Source organism: Hyaena hyaena, unplaced genomic scaffold (genome assembly GCF_003009895.1).
Source record: "Hyaena hyaena isolate Hyena2069 unplaced genomic scaffold, ASM300989v1 scaffold_169, whole genome shotgun sequence".
In the NCBI taxonomy this organism is placed as follows: domain Eukaryota; kingdom Metazoa; phylum Chordata; class Mammalia; order Carnivora; family Hyaenidae; genus Hyaena; species Hyaena hyaena.
The window spans coordinates 948,838-970,837 of NW_024080801.1; the positions used below are offsets into that span (position 1 = coordinate 948,838).

Sequence of the window (22,000 nt, forward strand, 5' to 3'; positions counted from 1 at the left end):
CATTCGGGTTCTCGCGGCTGGGGGCTGGGTGACACCAGCAGTTAGCGGCTAGAGACCTGGGATACTGCTAACCATCTTGTGATGTGCGGGGCGGTCTCTGAAACAAAGGGGTGTCCAGCCCCACATGTCAAGAGTGTGAGGGTGAAGCCCTGCCCTAATCCTGGCCACTCTTTGGTCCACTGCCTCCCAGCGCTCCTTATGCTCGCTGCTGCCACGACTATGGCACATGCTCCGGATCCTTCCATGGCCAGTGCCTTCCTTACCTGGGTCTTAGCTCTAGCCCTGCCTCCTCAAGGACCTTCCCCGACGACCCCACTACAGAGGCCCCTGCCCCCAGCTTCTCTCACAAACCTCATGAGACCTTCCCACGGCATTTCCACCTGTGCCTGCCTTCTCCGCTTCGGATCTGTCTCTCTCGGCCAGAACAGAGTTCCAGGAGAGGCAGGACCTCGCATCTCGACATCCAGCAGGTGGAAGAGCAGCCCTGCATGAACGTACATCCACATCCTAACTCCCGGACGCGTGAATGGGACCTTGTGGAAAAGGGTCTTCACGGCGGGCATTAAGGATCCTCCCAGATTTAGGGGCGCCTGGGTGGCTTAGTCGGTTAAGCGTCCGACTTTCCGACTTTCGCTTAGGTCATGATCTCGCGGTTTGTGGGTTCGAGCCCCGCGTCGGGCTCTGTGCTGACTGCCAGCTCGGAGCCTGGAGCCTGTTTCAGTCTGTGACTCCCTCTCTCTCTGACCCTCCCCTGCTCACGCTGTCTCTCTCTCCTAGAAATAAATAAAAAACACTAAAAAAAAATAAATTAAAAAAAAAGGATCCTCCCGGATTTAGAGGCCCCTGAACTGAGGAGCAGGTGGCTTTATAGAGAAGGGTAGAGAGAGACTGGAGACCTGGAGCGACTCAGAAGAGGGGTCGTGTGAAGATGGGGTGCAGAGCCTGGCGTGATGTGTCTGCTGCTTTAAACCAGCTTGTGGCAATCGGCTACGGCAGACACAGGAAACTAACACAGAGCGCGCTGCTCTGATTTACACGCAGCGGATCCTCGATAAACAGCAGTCGGGGGAACGGAGGAGAGCCGGGCGGGGCCCCGGGTGCCCAGCCCCGCGCAGCCCCAGGCCCACACCCCGTCCCGGCACTCACCAGCCACCAGCTGTAGGTGTCTTCCTCCAGGAGCGCGTTCTGGGCAGTGAGCAACGGCTGCATGGACCGGTTGAACCTCTCATCGAACCAGGGCGAGACCTTCTGCTGCCCGATGCAGCGGGCGCAGGTGCACGGCCGGTGGGCGTACTTCATGAACTTCTTGAAGTTCTCGGACAGCTCAACGACCATCTGCTTGGGAAACCAGGTGGTGCTCACCATGGTGTGGGAGTAGTTGAGGAAGAAGGAGGTGAGGAAGATGAAGAGAACGAGGAGGGTGAGCCCTTTGAGAGTCCTTTTCCTCATGGTCACCATTTCTGCTCTCCAGAGGGGGCGCCTCCCAGGGATGCGCCGGAGGAAATCACGCCCGGGAGCCGAGTGGGGAACGTGGGAGGAAAATCCCAGAGACAGAGGCTCGATCACAAGGCAAGGTGGGGATTCCCAGGGCGACTACGGCCGACCTGGCTCCCGCTGGGCAGTGGCCGCCCCTGTGCGCCGGACATCACCCTGTGAGGGTCGGAGGCTAAGTGACCACTCGTGGAGGGGACGCAGGGGTTGACTCCTCTTGCATATAATCTGTCTTTTCAGGAAATAAGCAGGCTGCTTCGTCAGCAGCCCTTAAACAGCCGATAATGTCTCTTGAAGCTTTAATCAAACTTAATAATATGATTTCCGTTCCCATCCAAAGGGGTTGAGGGGTAGTTAATCTTTGTGACAGGTGCGGGGACTCTCGGAGGGGGGTGGTGAGGACCTCGAAGGAAGGGTCACGGTGCAGGACAGGGGGAAGCTGTCTTTGCCACCATCCTCCGGAAGGGATGCTGTGTGATGATACTTAATTAGAGCCCGGTTTTTCCCATGCTGTCACCATTAAGCAGCCTGCTTGATGAAGGCACGGAGGGCTGTCTGTCATCTGCACAGAAAAGGAGGAAGCAAACAGGATGAAATCCTATTAGCTTGTTATAGAAAACGACTTCTTTCTCCTCACCTCCTCCAGGATGAGCTCCATTACCTCCTGCTGTGTTGTTAAGCCAAAGAGATGGGAGGCTACAGACGATTTATTTACCTCCTCGAGCCTCGGGGTGTGCATGTGGGTAACGGGGATGGTAACGCCTATTCTGCTAGGGGACACGGAAACTGCCCCGCCCATCCTTCCTGCAACCAGAGCCTGGGACATTCGAGCATTCAACCGAAGTCTGTGGAATGAGTCAACGATGCACGTACAGTGCCACACACACACACAGAGACGCTAGGTACGTGTAAGTACATGCTGCCTTCTCGCTCCTTCACCCTCTCGTTCATATTCTGAATGTAACCACAATTCTCTGCTTCTGCACACCTCGGCATTCGACCTCCGCCAGTCGGCCCCAGTCCTATAAAGTAGGCTTTCGATGGCCCAGGTTCAAGTTCTGGTTTACCAGCCCTGTGGCCTTGGGAAGTCAGGCAGTCTTCCTGCCCTCTGTTTCTTCCTCTGGAAAATGGGAGAACAACATTGCCACTTAGGAATGGTTATAAAGAGGGGCGCCTGGGTGGCTCAGTCAGTTGCATCCAACTCAGCTTAGGTCACGATCTCATGGTTCGTGGGTTCGAGCCCCACGTCGGGCTCTGTGCTGACAGCTCAGAGCCTGGAGCCTGTTTCAGATTCTGTGTCTCCCTCTCCCTCTCTACCCCTCCCCCACTTGTGCTCTGTCTCTCTGACTCAAAAATAAGTTAACTATAAAAAAAAAGAAGTGGTTATAAAGATAAGATAAAGTGACACATGCTGAGCCTCTGGGATCTATTAGGTGATTGCTAAACTTTCACTTTCCTCTTTCCGTGCGTGACTGAATGAATATTCTTGGACGGTCCACTAAAAGCTGGACATGACGGTCAATCGTTCTTATGTATCTATTTCCTCCAAGAGTCATCAAAGTGTACTGCCAGCCAGACAGGGGCTCCCCATTTTGATCTCAGAATAAACTAAGATTCAAAGAGACTACATGCCTTTCTCAAGGTCATGGGGAAAGGAGGAAGCAGAGCCTGATCCAAATCCACGTCCCTCTGAATCCATGCATGTGGAGGGGCGCTGGGGGGCCGAGAGTCCATGCGGACTCTGGTCTCTGCTTAGAATGTGTCCCCTGCCCCAGTCCTAATCTCTGTCTGGTCAATTTGTCCCCATCCTTAATATGTAGACGCCACAGGACACATTTTTCTAGAAAAGTAACAGCTGAAGAGCTATTACCATTTGGTAGAAAAAGGGTGGGGGAGGGTCAAAAATCAAATTAAATCCATCGTGCGTTCCTGGAGACACCAGGGTTCATATGTGCTTCAGCCTTCTACAACCTTCTCCACTCTTCACTCAGGGGGCAGGGCCATCTTGCTTTGCCTGGTGCACCATTTCTCACGGTTCAAGACAAGCTCACGCATACTGGTAATCTACTGGTGCCCAGAGCGGTCCCCTCCACCCCTCCACCTCCCGCCCTTCCAGAAAGAGGCAGCTCTGTCACCTGAGTTAGATTAACGTGCTTAGTGTCAAGGGCAGGCTCCACTCTAACTCGGCTGACACAGGTCCAGCCCTCCTGGCCCATGGATGTCCAGAATGTGTGCTAATTCCCCCAATCAGACCAAACCCCCTGACTGGGAGGGGGGGAAGAAACCTGATTTTGCTCTGGCTGTTTGATTTTTGGACATAAAAGTCAAGCACTGGGTGTTATATGGAAACCAACTTGACAATAAACTATTAAACAAAAAAAAAAGTCAAGGTCATGCTGGCCAGCTTAGACGAAGCGAGGGCTGAACAGGACTGAGGCAAGCATGCTGAGTCTGGTCCAGCCATACCTGCAATCCACCCTAAGCCGTGATATTTTAGGGACACGAGATAGATCACAAATCCCCTTGATTTTGTAAAGCAGATGCTTCTAACTCGAAGCAACGTGACCGATCCACAGGTCACAGCAGGTCCTGCCTCTGGGCTCCCGCCTGGGCTGGTCCCACGGTGCACAAAGTCCACCCTGCCCTGCTTAACTCTTACTCTTTCCTCGGAATCGCCGGGTGCTGACTCCTGGAGGAAGGCCCGCCCACTCCCGGCAGGAACTGAGTCCTGTCCAGGCTTCCACAGCCTTGGCTCTGCTCTGTGTGTGCTGTTTCCTCATCCGCCTCCTCCCTGGGCGGGAGGGCTCCATGAGGGTAGGGACTCAGTCTCACTCACTGTTGGGCCCCATGCCCTGGGGCGCGAAGGCTGGGAAAGGCCAACATTTTAGAGGGGAGATCCGAGCAGAACAGCACAGACTGAGAATCAGAGGATTCTGACACCCACTGGGCTGTACCACCCCCTTGCTGTGTGACTGTGAACAGTCACCCGCCCTCTCTGAACCGTTTCTTCAACTGGAAAATGGGGCTGGTATCCCAGATGGTTTCCACTTTGCCAGGCTGTCACCCCGTCAGGGCCTGTCCAGCCACCGGAGTCACTCACTACGTATTTTCTAGGGTCTGTGATGTGCCAGGCTCTGGGGCAGGTGGTAGGGACGTATCGTGACGGAGTCCAAGGCAGGAGCTCGCCAGGCAGCTGCACCTGGATCGATGACAAGGAGAGGAACAGGCACGTGTGAGGGCGGGCCGGAGAGCACGGGGCTGCGGAAGCCACTAGAAAGACTAAGTTCGCTCAGAGTGACAGGGAACCCACCGGAGGGTCTGAGCAGAGGAGCAACCGGGTCTCACCGCAGGGTCTTGGCAACGAGCAGGGTGCCAAACGCCCCCACGGACTCTATGCTGATGCCAGGGACAGAGACAGGGCCATTCAGATCGGTGACTGCTGAACTTCGTGGAGCAAATGACCTTCTGAATGAGCAGTCCAGGTCCCTACAGAGTCCTGGCTCCGTGGGAGAGAGATTCATGTCCTAAGCTGGTGCTGGGGCGCAGTGAGTGCGGGGAGCAGAGGGCAGGCTGGGCTGCAGGAGCTGGGGAGCCCGGCCACCCTCCTCCCGTGCACCCACCACATCCCGGTAGCCGTGTCCCCAAGGCCCAAGTGGTGGCTCGGATCCCGCTACCTGCACTGGTGCGAGTTAATCTTCCCAAAGCCTTCACATGCGCTGCAGTGGAAAAGCAGGAACACCCTTCCGCCCAGGCCCCAGGGAAGAAACAAGGAATGCGCGACTTCCCTGTACTCCAGTAAGTGACACATCTGTCACACACAGGCGAATGCCAGCCCTGGCTCCCGGCCATGGGACCCGGAGCAAGATGCCCCAGGCCCAAGATCTCTGCGCGCCAAACATGTGGCAGGGGGAGGGGGAGGCACCCACACCTCCCTCGGGAAATGGCGCCCCAGCCTGCCGGCAGAATGCCGGCCACCTCACGGCCACGTGCAGGACAGGCACGCCTCGTTCAGTCGCACTTTGCAGATTCGGCGCCTTTTACAACTCGGACCGCGGCGTCCGCGTGCCTCGCGGTCTGTCAGTGCTATTTTCCCAACCGCGTGTGCTCACTTCGCATCTCTGGGCGACACTTTGCTAAGCCTCGAAGTATTTCAAATGTTTTTGTTATGAGATTCGTTACAATGACCTGTGACGAGTGATGACAGTGGGCCGAAAGCTCTGTTGATGGTTAGCATTTTTTAGCAGGAAAGCAGGAAGGTATGTATCTTGTTTCTTAAGACATAACACCACTGCACACATAATAGACTCCTATGGTATAACTTCGTACGCACTGGGAAGCCAGAACACTCATCTGACTCACTTTGTGATGAATCCACTTCATCGCGGAGGTCTGGAACGGAACCCACGATATCCCCGCGGGATGCCTGTACAGGCGAAGCCACGGAGAACGTGTACCTGACGGTCTAAAGGGGTCACTGGAACAAAGGTGACACACATTAGTACCTTCTGAAGGATCCAGAAAGCCAAGATTTCCCTAAGGAAGGTCCTTAGCAAAGATGAGCCCGTCTGGGGACAGCAAGATGCTGGCAAGGACCAGCCCTGACGGAAGAGCTGTTTTAAATGCTTGGAAAACCAGGTGACCGAACAGCACAGCTTTCTGACGGTTTTGTTCAAGCCTGCCACTAGTGCATGGTGCCCCTGAGGCTGGGATGCCCCCTGGCTCTCTGCGTCGCCCCCTGCATGAGGGGTGCAGTGAAGTGACCAGGTGAACAATGAGTCGATGGTTGGGTCCATCAGCACATTTGATGACGAGGCTCTGCACTGTCTACCGTGTGACCCCACATCAACTGGGCCAAATGGATAATCACACTTATTTCCCTGATGTGGGAAACTGAGGTTCAGAGAAGACAAGTGACTTGTCTAAAGTCACACAGCAGGATGGTGGCAGAGGCGGGGCTCTGCCCCAGGCTTCTGCCTCCTTCTGGATCTTCCTCTATTGCCATAGTGACTCCTCTGTGTCATCGATACCTGCTTGCATCTTCATTATCTCCTTTCTTGTCATTTCTTTGGGCTCAAAATCCATCATCTTTCCAATTTCTTGAGACAGGTACTACGTCATCCACGCCCACTTCCTCTATGACTAATGTCTTCGACATTAGGGACCGCATTCACGTCACTTACTGTACTTTTCAGTTCTGGAATTTCCATCTGAGCCAAATTTTTATAGGCTCTTATTTTCTTCAGGTGAAATTCCCCCATCTTGTCCATATTCTTGCAATTATTCATCACAGCTGTTTTAAAGATCGTGTCTGTGCCTCGTGACACCCGGATAACGTGCGGGTCTACTTCTACTGTCTATTTTTTCTATTTCTCTTTGGTCATTTGGTTCTGTCTCCTGGCAGCCCGGTAACTGTGCGTGCCAAACGCGCCGAGGCCCTGGGGCAGGCTGTCCTTACTCAGAGCGGAACTGGGCGGGGAGGGGGAGGGGGGGGAATGGGACTCCGTTCCAGCTGGTGACCGGGATGACTGGGACCACCCTCTAGTTTTCACAGTGACTGGTTATTTCTGGTTTGCCGTCACTTGAGGCCACAGCCCTTCTCAGAGGACGGGGGGATGCCTACCAAGGCGCCACCTCCTTGCCCGCTCTCACCTCGGATTTCCGTCTCCCCTGAACTGTGAGGTTTTAAAAAGCGGGGTCCCGCCTTTCAGTCTCTCAGCTGCCGTTCTCAGCTTGGCTTTTCAGGCTCTGACGTCATGCAGCCGAAGTGCTGTGAATGCCTCGGAGGGAAGAGGAGGTGCAGGATAAGCCCTCTTTTCTCTGTGGTTCCTTCAGCTCTGGGTCCTTGGTCGCTGAGGGGTGGGCTGCCATGCTGGTCCTGGGTTCCAGTTTTCATTTAGCCAGTTTGACTCCCAGCCTTGTGAGACTGGACCGTTGTCCCCTGCTTGCCTCTGGAGCCTCAAGAGCCAGCCCGTCCCTCATGCAGGAAGGCAGCAGGGATGTCAGGCTCACGCCCTCCATCTCCCTTCTCTCACGGGTCTCTCAAGCCCTGGCTGTTCTCTTACTACCTTCAACAAGCTGGATTTCTTTTTTATTGTGTGTGTAATTTTTTAAAATGTTTATTTATATTTGATATACTTGGGGGGACACACAGAATCCGAACCAGACTCCAGGCTCTGAGCTGTCAGCAGAGCTCGATGCGGGGCTCGAACTCACCAGCTGTGAGATCATGACCTGAACCAAAGTCAGACGCTTAACTGACTGAGCCACCCAGGCGCCCCTGAAAGAGCTGGATTTCTAGCCCATCCGGCTTTTAGAGTTCTCGGTGGGAGAAATGGCCTGCAAGCTTCTGCCACAGCTAGCAACAGAGGCCACAGTGCCTTTCTTCTGCCTCCCAGGTGCCTGGTGCCTGGCATGGCTTCCTGGTGCCTTGGAAGATCTGGAGGAGAGGGTGGGGCCCAGAGCACCCCCAGAGGTGCCACACTAATCAAATAGCCTCACACCAGCGGAGCAGGCAGATGGCGGGTGCGGGGTCGTAGCGGCATCTTCCGTCGGCCGCCAGCACCCCGGCTCCGTCTGCCTTCACTTCCCCTCCACGCACACCAGCTTCAAGAGGCTCAGCGAGAAGGACTTTCCGGCCCCACCCATCCTGACAACATGACGAGCAGTTACAAGGAATGAGCGCCCACGAAGCTTCTGATCACTGGAACCCGGGTCCCACTACGTCCTGGCCTTTGGCGTCCCGGCTGCTTCGCACGGTGGCCCGGGGTGGCGTGAAATAACAACCAGCCGGGGAGGGGCCCCGAGCCTCCCATCAAAGAAGCTCCCTTCTTCCCTGAACCGCTGTCCCTCCTGGCCCCGTACACTGGACACTGGGGATCCGCCTGGTCTGAGTCTGTGAGGCACCTGCTGGTGACGCACGGCCAATAGCTGTCCGAGGAATGACACGGGCAGACCCAGGTTCAAACCCTGATCCCTCCCATTCCCAGTCGTGTGCGCAAGGGAAAGGCTCTGGAACTGGTTTCTGGATCCACGAAGCGGGACCCCTGGTGCCCACTAAGAGGGCTGCGGGAGACTGAAGGACGTGCGCAGAAGCGATCAGCCGGTCTCCGGCACAGTTGGTGCCTCATAAACATCAATTCTCTGTCCTCCCTCAGGTTCAGTTCTTCATTTATTTAACAACAACAACAAAAATCTAACAGAGCCCCTGGCCTGCCCTCGCGGCAGCGTTATTTAAAAGAACAAATGAAATCAGACGTGAAAGAACAACCCCAGGGGCTTCATGAAAATGAAGGTTCCAACTTGCTGGGTTCTGCCTTCCCTTCCTGGAGAGGCTGCTCCCTATGCTGGTGGCCGTGACCTCTGAGGACCTGCAGGGAAGGCGTCCCAGAGCAATGGAGAGGCAGGGGCTAGGTATCTGCAGCCCACACGGCCCAAATTCTCCGTGCAGAGGTGAGTTCACAGAGCATCAACCTTGTCTACAAGCGAGGGCGTCAGGGCGTCCTGTTTCTTGCCGTCCACACGGCCCGCAAGGCGGGGTCCGATCTACTGAGTGAGGACTCGTTCCTCCCGCCCCGGTACCCTCTCCCCTACTGCAGGGCCTAAAAGTCTGGGAACCACATTTCTCAGCTTCCCCTGCCCGGAGGGCTCCGGATGCACTTGAGATTCAGGCCAGTAGTAGTGGGACAGGCAGGGCCACCCTCCCTCACGGCGACAGACGCCGCTTCGCCGTCAGAACGTTGGGCCCAGAACCATCTGCCTCCCTCGCTTCCGGGCTGCAGACTTTGCGCTGGATTCCTGTAGTTTCCTGGCCTCTGGCCCTCCGCCTGGAGCAGTCGGGCCAAAATACCCAAGGGCTCTCTGCTCCTGACACCTTTCCAACAACTTCTCAGGCACCAGGTCTCCCAAATCCAACCCATCTGCTTAAAGCCTCCGCCTCAAGGGGTGCACCTACCTCACAGGGCTGGGCCGAGGAAACCAAGAGTCAAGGGCAGGTCACCTGCTTAGAGCAGCGCAAGGGCACATCCCGGGCGCCACCTGGTGTCAGGCTTTATTACTGCAGCGGGTGCTGTTTTCTCGCACAGGGTACACAGCCCACCTTACATCCTGGCCCCATTTCTTCTGACAGATGTAGGGGCTGAGCTCACAGAGGGGAAATGACTCGTCCGGTGACACACAGCAATGGCGCCAGAGCTCAGAGGAGAACCAGGCCCCAGGGTCCAAGACATGCCTGCTGCGCTGGTGTGGCTTCCACCCGTCTCAGGGAAGGAGCTCAGAAGGCGGCACGGGCTGAACCCAAGCAGAGAATGAGGCAGAGGAGGCCCGGGGGGAGGTCTGGGAGCCGGTCCAGCTGCCGCAGCCAGGGGCCCGGCCCTGCAGGGAAGTCCGAACCTGAGCCCCTCGACGCGGTGACCCCAGGGACAGTACGTGGGCTTCCTGAGCCTCAGGTCTGCCATCCACAAATGGGGGGTAAAGTCCACCCCTGCCTCTGAGGTGCTTAACAGGAAGGAGGCATTCTCTCTGCCAGAGCCTCTCCTAAGCAGGAGAGTGGACCACACTGCCCGAGCCCACCACAGCCCTGCTGCTGGGACCGGGTATTACCTCCATCTTCCGCAGCGGGGACAGAGGCTCGCAGCAGTCAGGTTACCTGCCCGAGGCCGTCCACTGGTAGGTGGGGAAGGGGGTGCAGGCAGAGCCCAGCGGGTGGCGTCCGGGGTCTGTCCTGCCCTGAGCCTGGCGCCAGGGCTGCGGGAGAGGGAGAGGGGCCCCGCCAGGCAGCGTGGGGCCCAGCTTTGCACCCAGTGCGGGGTGAGCGCAAGACCTCCCTGCTTGTTTGGTTCTCTCCGTGGGGGGCTCACCCCAGCTCCTCCCCGCCTGCTCTGTGTCAGCCACAAAGCTGGCAGCGATATACCCACAGCCCAGCCCGGGCCTGGCCCGGCTCCCCACCTCTCCCCACCCGGGGCTGGAAGGACCAGCCAAGCTCTGATCGTTCCCTACACAAACTATTCCCCCAGGGGAACCTGACCACAGTGAGGGGGCCCTGAGAGGGGGCCCCGGGCACACAGAAGTAAATGAGGGTGACAGGCTCCCCAACACCGCGGAGTGGGGGTGGCTGCTTCTCCCTTTCCAGAGTAAAACCCAGGTTTCCCAATTAACCCGGCCAGCAGCTGTGCTGACCTTGAGGCCTCTCTCCCTCCTATGATTCCCAGAGACAGCACCCTCCCCCCCCGCCCCCCGCTGTGGCAGGAGCCCTGCAGTGCGGCAGGGACACTGAGTCACCTCACGACTTCAGGCCAGTCCACACCGCTGGCGCTCAGTGCCTCATCTGTACAATGGGACAGTCATGCCAGACCCTGCACATCCCAGACTCCGTTAAGAGAAAAAAATAATGCGTAGGAGGTTAGTGGGGACAGTCACTTCCTAAAGGGATGCGCTGCCCCCGCGTTATAAAATGTTACCCAGAACACTGAATATTTACTAGGCGTCAGAATCCATGCTGAGGGTGTAAGGACATAGAAAGTGTCCAGAACAATCCTGACCCTCAGTAAATGCTAATCGTTATCAACATTAATATTAGGGAAGTTTCACCTTGCCCTGGGGCCATCGTAAGTTTGAGAAGCTAAGAAGGGATGCGTTGTGGAGGATGGGGGAGGGTTCAGACTGAAGGAGCGCCCTGTGCGAAGCTGAATATTTAACACACACAGTTTCTGTGCACCAGACGCCCCCTCCGATTTGCCCCCCGCCACCCACTTTGCAGATCCCCTCTCCCCCTCAGATTCTCTCATGCAACAATTACTGGGCACCTGCTATATGCCCGCTGCTCTGTTATGTGCCTCACAAAACAATGGTTGAGAAAGCAAATGTCCTTCTACCCTGCCCTCCTGAAACTTAACATTACGGAGTGGGGCGGAGGCTGCGATTACCAAAATATCACACAAAGAACTGGGAAAGGTGGTGGTGGCTCAATTCTACGAGTCGGCTCAGCTAGGCCATGGCGCCCAGTTGTTCGGTCCAAACCCTAGCCTAGGTGGTGCTGTAAGGGCAGTTTAGAGATGTGGTTGCCATCTATAATCTGCTGACTTTAAATAAAGAAGATTAGCCTCCAAAATGGGGGTGGGCCTCATCTAATCAGTTGTAGCCTCCAAAATGGGGGTGGGCCTCATCTAATCAGTTGAAGGCCTTCGGTGCAAAACCTGAGGCTTCCCGGAGAAGGAATATCGTCTCAAATCTGTAACACAGAGAGGCGCCTGGGTGGCTCAGTCCATTCAGCGTCCAACTCCTGACTTCAGCTCAGGTCACAATCCCAGGGCCGTGGGACTAAGCCCCACATAGGGGCTCAGTGCAGAGCGTGCTTAAGATTCTCCCTCTCTCTCTCTCTCTCTCTCTCTCTCTTGGCCCTTCTCCACCACTCTTGCTCTAAATAAATAAGTAAAATATAGTTTAAAAACACCTGTAACAGGCTGAATCCACAGGCTGCTGGCCTGCCCTACAGAGTTGCAAGTTGCCAGTTCCAAAATACATCAGCCAGTTCCTGAAAATGAATCCCTTCATATGCTTACACCTATTCTCTATTGGTTGTTTCCCTAGAGAAGCCTGACCGATACATCGGCCTTCAAGGGCTATAGAGGAGCCAGCGTGGGGCGGAGCCGGCGGGTGTCCCTAGGAAGTGGTAATGGCCTGAAGCCTCCATGACAGATGGGTAGCTAGGCGGCTGGGGAAGCTGCAGGTGCGAAACCTCTCTCACGGAGAGCAGGGGGGTCTGGGGGAACTGAGAGAGAGAAGGCCAAGCAGGGAGAAACCCAGAGAGCAAGAGGGAGCTGGAGGGCGGGCGTGGGGCCAGGCCCAAGGGCTGGGGCGGCCCTGGAGTCCCAGGAAGCCCTTGCAGGGTCGGACACAGTGAGGTTCCCAGCCCAGGCCCAGGAGGTGACGGGCTGCCCAAGCCCCGCTGCTTGGAGGCTAGGTCAGGGCTGACGGAAGGGCAGCTCCCACGCTCAGGGAGCGCGGAAGGTGTGCACCCAGGCCTTCTGGGGATTCCGGCCTGGGGCTGGGCCTCTGGGCTTTAGCTCCACCTTCCCCACAGGCTCTGCTCCGGGGCGCTGGCCTCAGGGCCCGCATCATGGGCTCCTGCTCTGTGGATGTGGCCCATGGGAACGGACACAGGCAGGAGGCTGGAGAAGCAGGGGAAGACTGGGGGCACACCAGCTCTGCCTCGGGGTCTCAGCGACATCTCCGTCCTCGACCTCTCACCCCCTCAGCCCTAGAGCTGGAAACACCCCATTGCTTCTGTCCCTGGGGACGCTACCGCTCTGTGGTCCCTCTGCCCCAGACCACGTCCTGCTAAATAACCCTTCCCTCAGGCTGCCCTCCGCGGCCCACGCTGAGTGCACTGCGTCCTGCTGGCGGGTGCAGCCCCCTCCCACTCCCCGGCCGGTCCTGGCGGGTGCACCCTGGGAGGGGCCCCCCACGGGCAGCCCTGCTCCCCACTTCTAGGAGCAGCCCTGGCAGCCTCAGAGGATTCCCGTGAAAAGCTGGTTGGGGCCAGCTGGATGCCCAGAGCTTTGGCCACCCTCCTACCTCGGGAAGCTGATCTTTCTGGAATCTTCCCAAGCCCGCTCCCACTGCTGCCCAGGAACTCCGCCAGGGAGATGGCAAAGACCAGTACCCCCCCAGGCTCACTTCAGGTTCCAGGTCCCACTAGGGGGCACTCTAACCCACTCCGGGCCCAGTGGACTCCCCAACACTGCCTCCTACAGAAGACGTGGCCACTGCGGGCAAGCCACAGGGTCAGGCCCTGCCAGCCCAAGGCCGCTCCAGGTGGCTTGTCCCCTACCCATTCCGGAGCCCTTCCCTGCCACTAATTCGCCTGCCCCCCCATCCGCTGCCCCCCCACTTCTGTTAGACCCCAAAGTCAAGCTCTCAGAATCCTCATTGTTTTGCCAGAGGAGCACCTCTAACCAGCTCTGTGGCCACCAGGAGGGTCTCTTCTATATCTCGGGATCGGCTTGGCCGCCCCAGCCGCCTCCCCCTCGGACCCACGCACAGTCAGCCCATCATCAGGCCGTGTCCACATCTGACTCGTCTTCCTGCGGGACCCCTGGGGCAGGTACCCTTCACTCCGCTCTGCAGGGATGGAGGTAGTGAGGCTCTGAGCGGCTACGCTTTCCCAAGTCTCCATGGCTCCTCAGGGACAGGCATGTGCGAGAGGGAGTGCGGGCCCCACGGGGAAGGCGGTACTATCAGTACCATTTCACAGATGGGAACGCTGAGGCCCTTAGGGTACTTTCTCAAGGTCACATGGCCTGGAAGGGCCGGGCTGATGCCGGAGCCTGCTCCTCAGCGCTGCCCAGCCTCTCACCTGGCCTCGGACCTCACCTGTGGGGACGCCTGTACTCAACTGCCCACACCAGGGGGTGCGCTCCCCTTCACCCGGAGACAGGGAGGCCAGACTGGGCCAATGCGTGGCAGTTCACACATGTAACTCTCTGCTCATGAGGGACCAGCACCTCCAAGGGCCCCAGTGACTCGGAAGTAGTGGACTGATGGCAACTGGAAAAAGAGGGGAGGCTCCGTGGAGGAGGTGACCGTGGAGACTCAGGAGGGCGAAGAGGTGGGGTCCTAAAAAGCGCGTGGCGGCGGCAGCGGTGGTGGCGGTGATGATGGGGGCATCTTGCGGTTACGGAAACCAGGGTGCCTTTCTGGGTGGCTGCGGTGGGCGGGGGGGAGGGAGTCATTCGGAATGTGGACTTTGAGATAAAGGCATTGGGAGCTGCTGATGGTTTGTGAGCCGCTCACAGCAGTGATGCCAGTGGCATATGGAGACGAGACTGATGGGGCGCACAGAGCCCCCGGAGTCTGAAGACCGGCCCTGTCTCCATCTTGGTGCCTTTGGAAGCCTCAGTTTCCCCACTCCTTCCTGCGCAGACTCAACCGTTCGCCCAGGCCCCCCACACGCGGGGGGCTGCAGACAGGTTGAGAGTGCACCCTTCTTGCGCTTGGAAATCCTCCAGCCATTATCCCAGTACATCTCGCCCACTCCTTTGCTGGGGTGGCGGGGGCGGTTGGGGGGTAAACACAGATTCTCTGGGACACAAATGGTGGTTCAGAACATGGGGCTGGAGAAGCACCCGAGAGAAATACGATTAAGCAGGATTAGGGTCATGTGAGAAGGAGTAGATGTATTTTCATATTTTGAGCCGCACAAAAGGAATTTAAATCCGCAAATCTTCTTATGGGTGTAGACTGAGCAGTGCTAAATTCAGAGTCCGAAGATACCTGTGCAGCATGCAGAGGTGTGTGGTGGCCGGGGCTGCGGATGCACGTCGAGGCTCACACGCGCCCCCAGGAAAGAAGAGATCTCCCCGGTCTAGGTGGTGCAGAAGTCACAACGAAGGAAGAACCATTGAGAACTCTGAGGGCCCCACCCCAGCCCGGCTTCAGGGGCCTGTCGTTGCTTCTCAAGGGCTCCTGGATGTGACAGGTGGAGTCCTGGGGGCTGGTGGGAAGGTTTAGATAGCTGACAGGTAGGTAGCTTGAAGAGAGAACGTCCCTCCCAGGCCCCGACTTCCAAGGAGAGATTATGGCGAGAGGAGCCCAGCACCCACTGGAGTTCAGAGACGGGCAGGAGCCCCAGATAAAAGCACGAGTCTGGCACGAACTATCCCTAGAAACTAAGGTTGAGGGGTATCCCGGCGGCCAGTGGGGTCACTGGGATACAGCTGTCCTGTCTTAGCCCCCCAGGGCCCCACTTCGGAGGAGAGGAAGGGCAGCAGCATCAGGAAGAGCTGCCTGTTCAACTCCACGGCACGCTGGGCCCAAGTCACCTGTGTGGCTCCCCCTCCCCCTGGGCCCACACGGGGGAAAGGAGGGACATCCTGTCCTGCTGACGAGGGGCTTCAGAGCACCCACGGGGAGGACTGGGAACATGGGTGCCTGGAGCAGGTGGGAAAGGATCACATCACGGGCCGGAGAGCTTTCGGACCAGGTGAAACCAGACAGTGCCGGTGAGGCTCAAGGGAAGGTGCGGGGGGCGTCCCCAGAGCTGGGAGCAGCCAAGGCGAAGCGGGACTTGGAGCCAGGGCAGAGAATGAGGTCACGGAGAAATCCACGCAAACATGCTGGGCTTCTTCCCAGGCACAGATGCCTGTACCTAATGGCCACAACCATGTCCCAGTCCCCGCCGGACCTCATTCCATCCTCACCCCAGCTCTACAAAGGGACAATGCTTCACCTCTCTCAGTGAAGGCGAAGGGCAGCACGTGCTCAAGGGCACCCAGCAAAGGACGGCTCCTGATTCAACCCGGGGTCAAGGCCTGCGCTGTGTGTGCCGTACCTGCAGTGAAGCCGTACACGGCGGTGTTTGTGTCTTCAACCACGTAGGGAGATGCCACGACTGGGGACACCCAGCCAGCTCCCTCCCCTTAGATGGCTTCCTGCCTGGTGTCCTGAGCCATGATGGCGATGATGAACCGTCATGAACCATGATGAGGATGGTTTGAAAATGCCTCCTCAGTAGCACTTATGGGCCACAGGGGCCCAGACAGCTTAGAGGACCTACTCAGGGCCACTCCCCCCAACAAACAGCGGGCAGACCCCACGACCTCAGCTCTAGATGCCACGTGGGATGCAGTTCCAAAGCCTGATCAGATGCATGACCTTGGACGAGCCACTTGGCCACACTCTGCCCTCGTGTGCAAAACCAAAACAGCAACAGCACATGCCTTTTGACTTCTTAGGGAACCTGCACGGAGGTGATGGCCCATCTGATTGCTTCTCCGGATCGATCCTCTTGAGAGCAGCCCCTGACTTTGTGCCAAGTGCAGGTCTAAGAGTCCTTTCCCTGTTAACTCATCGAATCCATTCAGATGTCCGTATGTCCGTTTTACAGATGAGAAAACGGAGGCCCAGGGGGGTTAAGCCGCTTGGCCCAGAGTCACCCATTTCATACATGTGAAGCTCAACGGTGATCCGGGCAAGCACAGCTACAAACCCGGAGCTTCTCAAGCTAAGTATCTGCACTTCGGGCGATAGAGCCCATCACCTCCCTGAGGGTGCGTCCACACAGGCAGGGGGACTTATGCCCCTTCTCCCCCCACGAGGTGCACACAACTGCGACTCACCCTCAACCAACGGGGGAGGCAGGCAGAGCAGGAGAGAGGGGACGAGCGAGCCTCAGTGGACCACAGGACAGAGAATGCCCTGGAGACCGGGGCGCCAAGCGGGCACTCGACACTGGGAGTGTCCCGCCCACCCCCACCTGCATCTCTGCTGCGCGCTGGGGCTGGGAGACCGCACGGCTGGTCCCCAGCCGCCCATCAGAGGTCTTCCCCCTCCGGGAACACGGCACCTTCTGCAGCACCTTCTTGCTGTGCCCAGTTTGCTTTAAAGCAGGTGTCCTTCTATCTCCTCCCGTGCAGTGGGGAGAGGCGGACTTTGAAAAGGCTGGCTGTCAGCCCGGAGTCTCAGAGAGACCAAGGCTGGACAGGGTGGCCTTGGCCCGACGCTGGGCGCAGCAGAGCGCACACGGCACAGGGCAGGAATGGCGACCCGAGTGCCAGCGTGCCTATTTTACAGCTGTGGGACCTCAGGAAGTCTTTCTTGCCTTGGGGTGTTCTGGGCTCACACAGGGACCTCATGGCTTTGTGGGGGGGTCGCCCACTTAAGCTGCCTTTCTCTCCAGGTGTGTAGCGTGGGGTGGGACGAGAGGCCAGATCTGGAGATGGACTGTCCCACAGGCTTCCTTTCTCATACTTTTCTTTTGCCTTCTGGGGTCCTGACCCTATACACCTTCTCCTTCCCTCCAGTGAGGGACCACACCATCCCTTACTGGGGAAGACGGTGCCAGGCGGGTTTTGCATTGGTGTCCATGTGTGTGCGCGCGTGCACGCTGTGGACCAGAGCTACATAGTAAACATTTCTATGATCCACGGAGAAAAGGAATAATCATCAAAAAACTGGAAAGACGAGAGCGATGAGGATGAGTTTGCTTCCTCTTTGCGGTGTGTTGGTTTGTGATAACTTCAAGTCCACCTCTTTATATGATTGCAGCAAAGCTGTTTGGATCTCGGAGTGAGCTGGCTGTGAGGACGCGGTCATTACCATCTGCTGTCCGTAAGCACACGGGAGCTCAAGCAGTGGCCAAGCAGCAGGGGACTTGGAGATAAAACATATGCAGCAGCGACTATGACATAACGGACATTTAAACTTTAAATACCAGAGGGCGCCTGGCTGGCTCAGTGGGCTGAGCGTCCGACTTCAGCTCAGGTCATGATCTCGCGGTTTGTGGGATGCACAAGCCCTGCATCAGGCTCTGTGCTGACAGTTCAGAGCCTGGAGCCTGCTTTGGATTCTGTGTCTCCCTCTCTGTCTGCCTCTCCCCTGCTCACACTCTGTCTCTCTCTTAAAAATAAACATTAAAAAAAGCATTAAACTTTAAATACCAAGAATTGTGAGGACTCACTGAGTGTTTGGCTGGGCAAAGGCTCCTCTTTGCTGACCTAAATAGCTCTCCAAAGATTCTGAGACACTTGCTCCTGCCTTGGTCGGGCCATTCCCGGTCGGCAGTGGCGTTAAACCGGGCAGGCATCTCCGGATGAGAAGGGACATCTGTTTCTGCCTTGGCGAGGCTCTCCGCGTGGACAGGGGCGTGACCCGCCTGACAGTCCCTAGGGCACTAAACTTCGGAACCGCCCACCTCACCCGTCAACACTGGTGCCGTCACCCCCTAGCTACGTGCCCCGGCATTGAGGGACCCAAGCCGGCAGCTCTTACTCGAAAGGTATGACTCCACAGGCAACCAGCTTCTAGAAAGGTGCGCCTCAACTGAACCTGGACTTTACTCCTCCTATCACCCCTTTGCCTGGAACAGCGGTGTAATCGATCACCGGTTTGGAGTGTGTTGCTTCTTTAATAGCTTATTAAGAGACATTATTCCCTATCCTACTGGCTTGTGAAATATTACGTTAATAAATTATAACTCCCGCAGTGAGGCTGTGTTAAATTATTGGCAGAGACAATCTCAGTATTGGAGAAGAACTTGCCTCGAATACAATATTCTTGCTAACGCAGATAATAAGCACATGGTCTTCAGATTCAACTTCTATTTACGAGGCTCTCACACTATGCCTGGCTGCCAGTCCTCTCCCTCTTTTACAGATGGGCAGCCAGGCCTAGTGACATAAGGGCCTTCTGATAAGCCTCGACCTGGACCCAGCACCCAGAACCTTCACTCTCTCCTGTTAGGGGAGCCCAGCACTGACTGAGCTATAGACTGCGAGCACTGAATGAGCTATCATCTTCCCCCAAATTCAGAAGGGGTCACTCTGAGCCCAGGCTCTGGGCAGGGAAGGTGTGAGGTCTTCCCCATTCCTAACAGGCCCCCGTCCACACCCAGGAGCCTCACGGCACCTGCCGGGATCCACGGAACACTAACAGGCTAGCTTCTCAGTTAACAAGAGGAGATTAAAAGCAAAGCCCAGACCGAACATGCTTTCCCGCTCCTCCAGCCCCTCGGTGCCTGCGGGATCCTCCTAGAACTGGTCCTTGCCTACTTTCCGACTCCGCTCTCCACGCCTTCTCTTTGCTCGCTCTGCTCACCGGCCCCGTGCCCGGCTGTAAGATGACGAGCCCAGGACCTGGGCACAGGCTGTGTACCCTGCCCAGGTGCCCCACCCACAGGCGGGCCCGACGTCCGTCACTTAACTCAGGATGCTGGGTCCCGTGTCAAGTTACCGACAGACTCTCCCTGAACATTCTACCACACTCTGCGTCTCGCCCATCTGCCTTCCAACCTTACATACTTATGAATAGCTAAAAAGGTTCTCCGTGCAACGAGGTTCCTTGAGTGCACTCTCTTTCATTCCTCGTCATGGTACTAAAACAGTGATCTTACATCGCCTTGAATAATCACCTGGAAGGCAGCTATTATCCCATTTTACAGATAATAAACTGAGGTTAAAAGACATTGAGCGACTGCAATTTACACGATCTCACCGTTGGTAGGTATCCGACCTAGGATCAAACCCAGACTTTTTCTGTGCCAACTTATTGTCAAGAGACACTACTCCAAAGGCCTCGTGCATTCCCACGTGACTCACTGGGTGGGTTAAGAATGCCAGGCCCTGACTGGCCCTCCACCTGGATTATTTTTCAGGGTTATGTTTGTAGTGACCCATTGCAAAGCAGGAGGTAGCCTGGGACCAAAAGACGGCTTGCTTATTGTTTGCTACGAAACGATGAACTTTATAATCAGTATAATGCCCTTGTTGACGGAGCAACTTTCTGGCTCGTGCCTCCCCCAGCTGGTGAACTTCGTGCCTCGAGTACCACCGGCCCGGGAACCTTACCCCAGTTCCCCCCACTTCCCATCCCCACAAAATTCACGTGAGACAAGGATGTGCTGGAAGGAAGGAACCAAAAGAAAATCTGATTTGACTGAAGGCCAAGCCGGTGAATCTGGGGCAGACGTTGTGGAAAAGAGAAAACACAGAGAGGTGAGAGTGTCTCAAATGTTTATACATTTCTGTGACCTTGAGAGTCAGCTCGGCCATGAACTCTCTGGAGGTTGACTGAATGAAGAAAGCGCTCAGGTCAGTCTGAGCCTGAACTGGTCCCTGCCAGAGAGTGTGCATCCCTGGCACTGTACCCATCTGGGGGCCTGTTTAATGGGCAGATGGACAGAGGGATGAGCCAATGACGCTGAACGTTAATAGGCTGGCTGGGCGACTCCCGCTCTGACTGCTCCTTGGGGAGGAAGCAGGAAGGGCTGGGCTCTCTTACGTATAGGAGCTTTCAGTTTTGTTGTTTTTTTAAAGTAAAAAAAAGTAAATTTTTTTTAATTAAAAAAATTTTTTTTTCATTTAAATTTTTTTAAAATTTAAAGTAAATAACACTTATCTAGAGGAAGAGAGAGAGCACAGGGGAGGGGCAGAGAGACAGGGAGAGAGAAAACCCCAAGCAGGCTCCGGACTGTCAGCACACAGCACGAGGTGGGGCTCGATCCCACAGACCACGAGACCACGATCTGAGCCGAAATCGAGAGTCAGATGCTGGAGCGGCTGAGCCACCCAGCTGCCCCCACACAGGGGCTTGGTGAGCGTCCCTCTTGGGAAACATCCAAGGAGCCCACAGCCTCGTAACCGGGCAGAACCACTTTCTGATTATCCTTTTTCCAGCTGAATGGGCTCCGGTTAATGGAACACTTCCTAAGACCTTCTGGGCCCCGGGAAAGACGGATGTCCTCTCGCTCTGAGAAATGCATTTCTGGCACCATGGCCACAGGGCGCACGTCAGAGAAGGCAAGGACTGCTCGAAGCTCTCATCTGAACGCCCGAGGCAGGATCGCCGAGGCCACGTCCCCTACACGGGACGTCCCTCCAGGGACAGCTCCAGGCTTGCAGAATCTAAGGGGAGCTGCTGGAAGGCTCTGTCCCGAGGCCTGAGGCTGCCCGCCTCGGAGGCGAAGGCATGTGGCCTTTCAGGATCACTGAGGAGCCTAGGGAGGACCCCACCTCTCTGCTTCCTTTTCCAGGCAGGGAAACCAAGGCTCAGGGGCATGACTGGTGCAAGGCTGCGTGTGCGTCCGCGGTGGCGGCAAGCCCGGACCTGTGGTCCCTGACTCCAGACACGTCCCTTCAGGCACACCCCGCCCGTGAGCTGCCCCAGCCGGTGCCTGACACGTGTCAGCATCAATAAAGACGGCGGAAGGACCAGCCTCCAGCAGGACCTGGGTCTGCCCCGCGCCACAGGCTGCCAGCGGCCGTGCCCGGCCAGTCTTGTGTCCACCTCTGCCCCTCCCCCCCGAATATGATGCTATTTCAAATGTCAACCAAGAACGAACTATACAAGATGGATTAAGGAATAAGATGAGAAGTTTCCTATTAGACTTACACCTTCCTTCTGCCCCATTCATTCTGTTCGATTTTTTTTTTTTTTTTTTTTTTTGCTACACAGCCATGACCCCCTACCTCACCCCTGCAGACACTTAGAGGTGACAGATGGAAGAGACAATAAAAATCAGTAGCTGTGTTGGTGGGAGAGTGGGGAGCCAAACATACAGAGAATCAAAGGGTTTTCTGGTATAACAGTCATGTTCCCTAGCCCAGGGCCTTTGCACATGCTGCCCCTCCTCCCCGGCCTGGAAAATCCTTACCCTACAATCCACACAGCTTGCTCCCTGGCTGCATTCATGCTTCTGCCCAAATCCCCTCCTTGGGGGGGCCTTCTCTGGTCCCTCTAAAATAGCATCGCTGTCAGTGTTCCCTGGCCCAGCTTACATTTCCCTTCGAAGACTCAATCACAAAAGGACACCTCATTGTACATGGAATTCCTTCTCTATTTGTCTGTCTTCCCCCACCAGGGGACCCGGGACCTCACCTGTGTCCTTTACCACTGTGTCCCCCATGCTGAGAACAGCGGAGGGCCCTCAACATGCGTGGGCCGGAAGCAGGGTGCAAAGTGCTCAGAGAGCAGAGGTCCGTTTGGGTTTGGGTTTAGTGGGAGGCGGTGGGGGAAGGGG

The 22,000-nt window shown here is 56.5% G+C and overlaps 1 protein-coding gene across 3 annotated transcripts in view; it reads right to left on the reverse strand.

Moving 5' to 3' along the window:
• ST3GAL1 (ST3 beta-galactoside alpha-2,3-sialyltransferase 1) overlaps positions 1-22,000 on the reverse strand; it is a 93,830-nt gene that overhangs the window by 15,656 nt on the left and 56,174 nt on the right. For 2 of the 3 annotated variants that reach the window (XM_039240192.1, XM_039240193.1), the window contains one exon: positions 1,147-2,053. In XM_039240192.1, coding sequence (XP_039096123.1) covers positions 1,147-1,458 — 312 coding nt within the window. In that variant the 5' untranslated portion in view covers positions 1,459-2,053. Of the gene's footprint in view, positions 1-1,146; positions 2,054-13,443; positions 13,455-22,000 lie in introns of those variants that run through there. The other variant, XM_039240194.1, reaches the window with a different exon arrangement.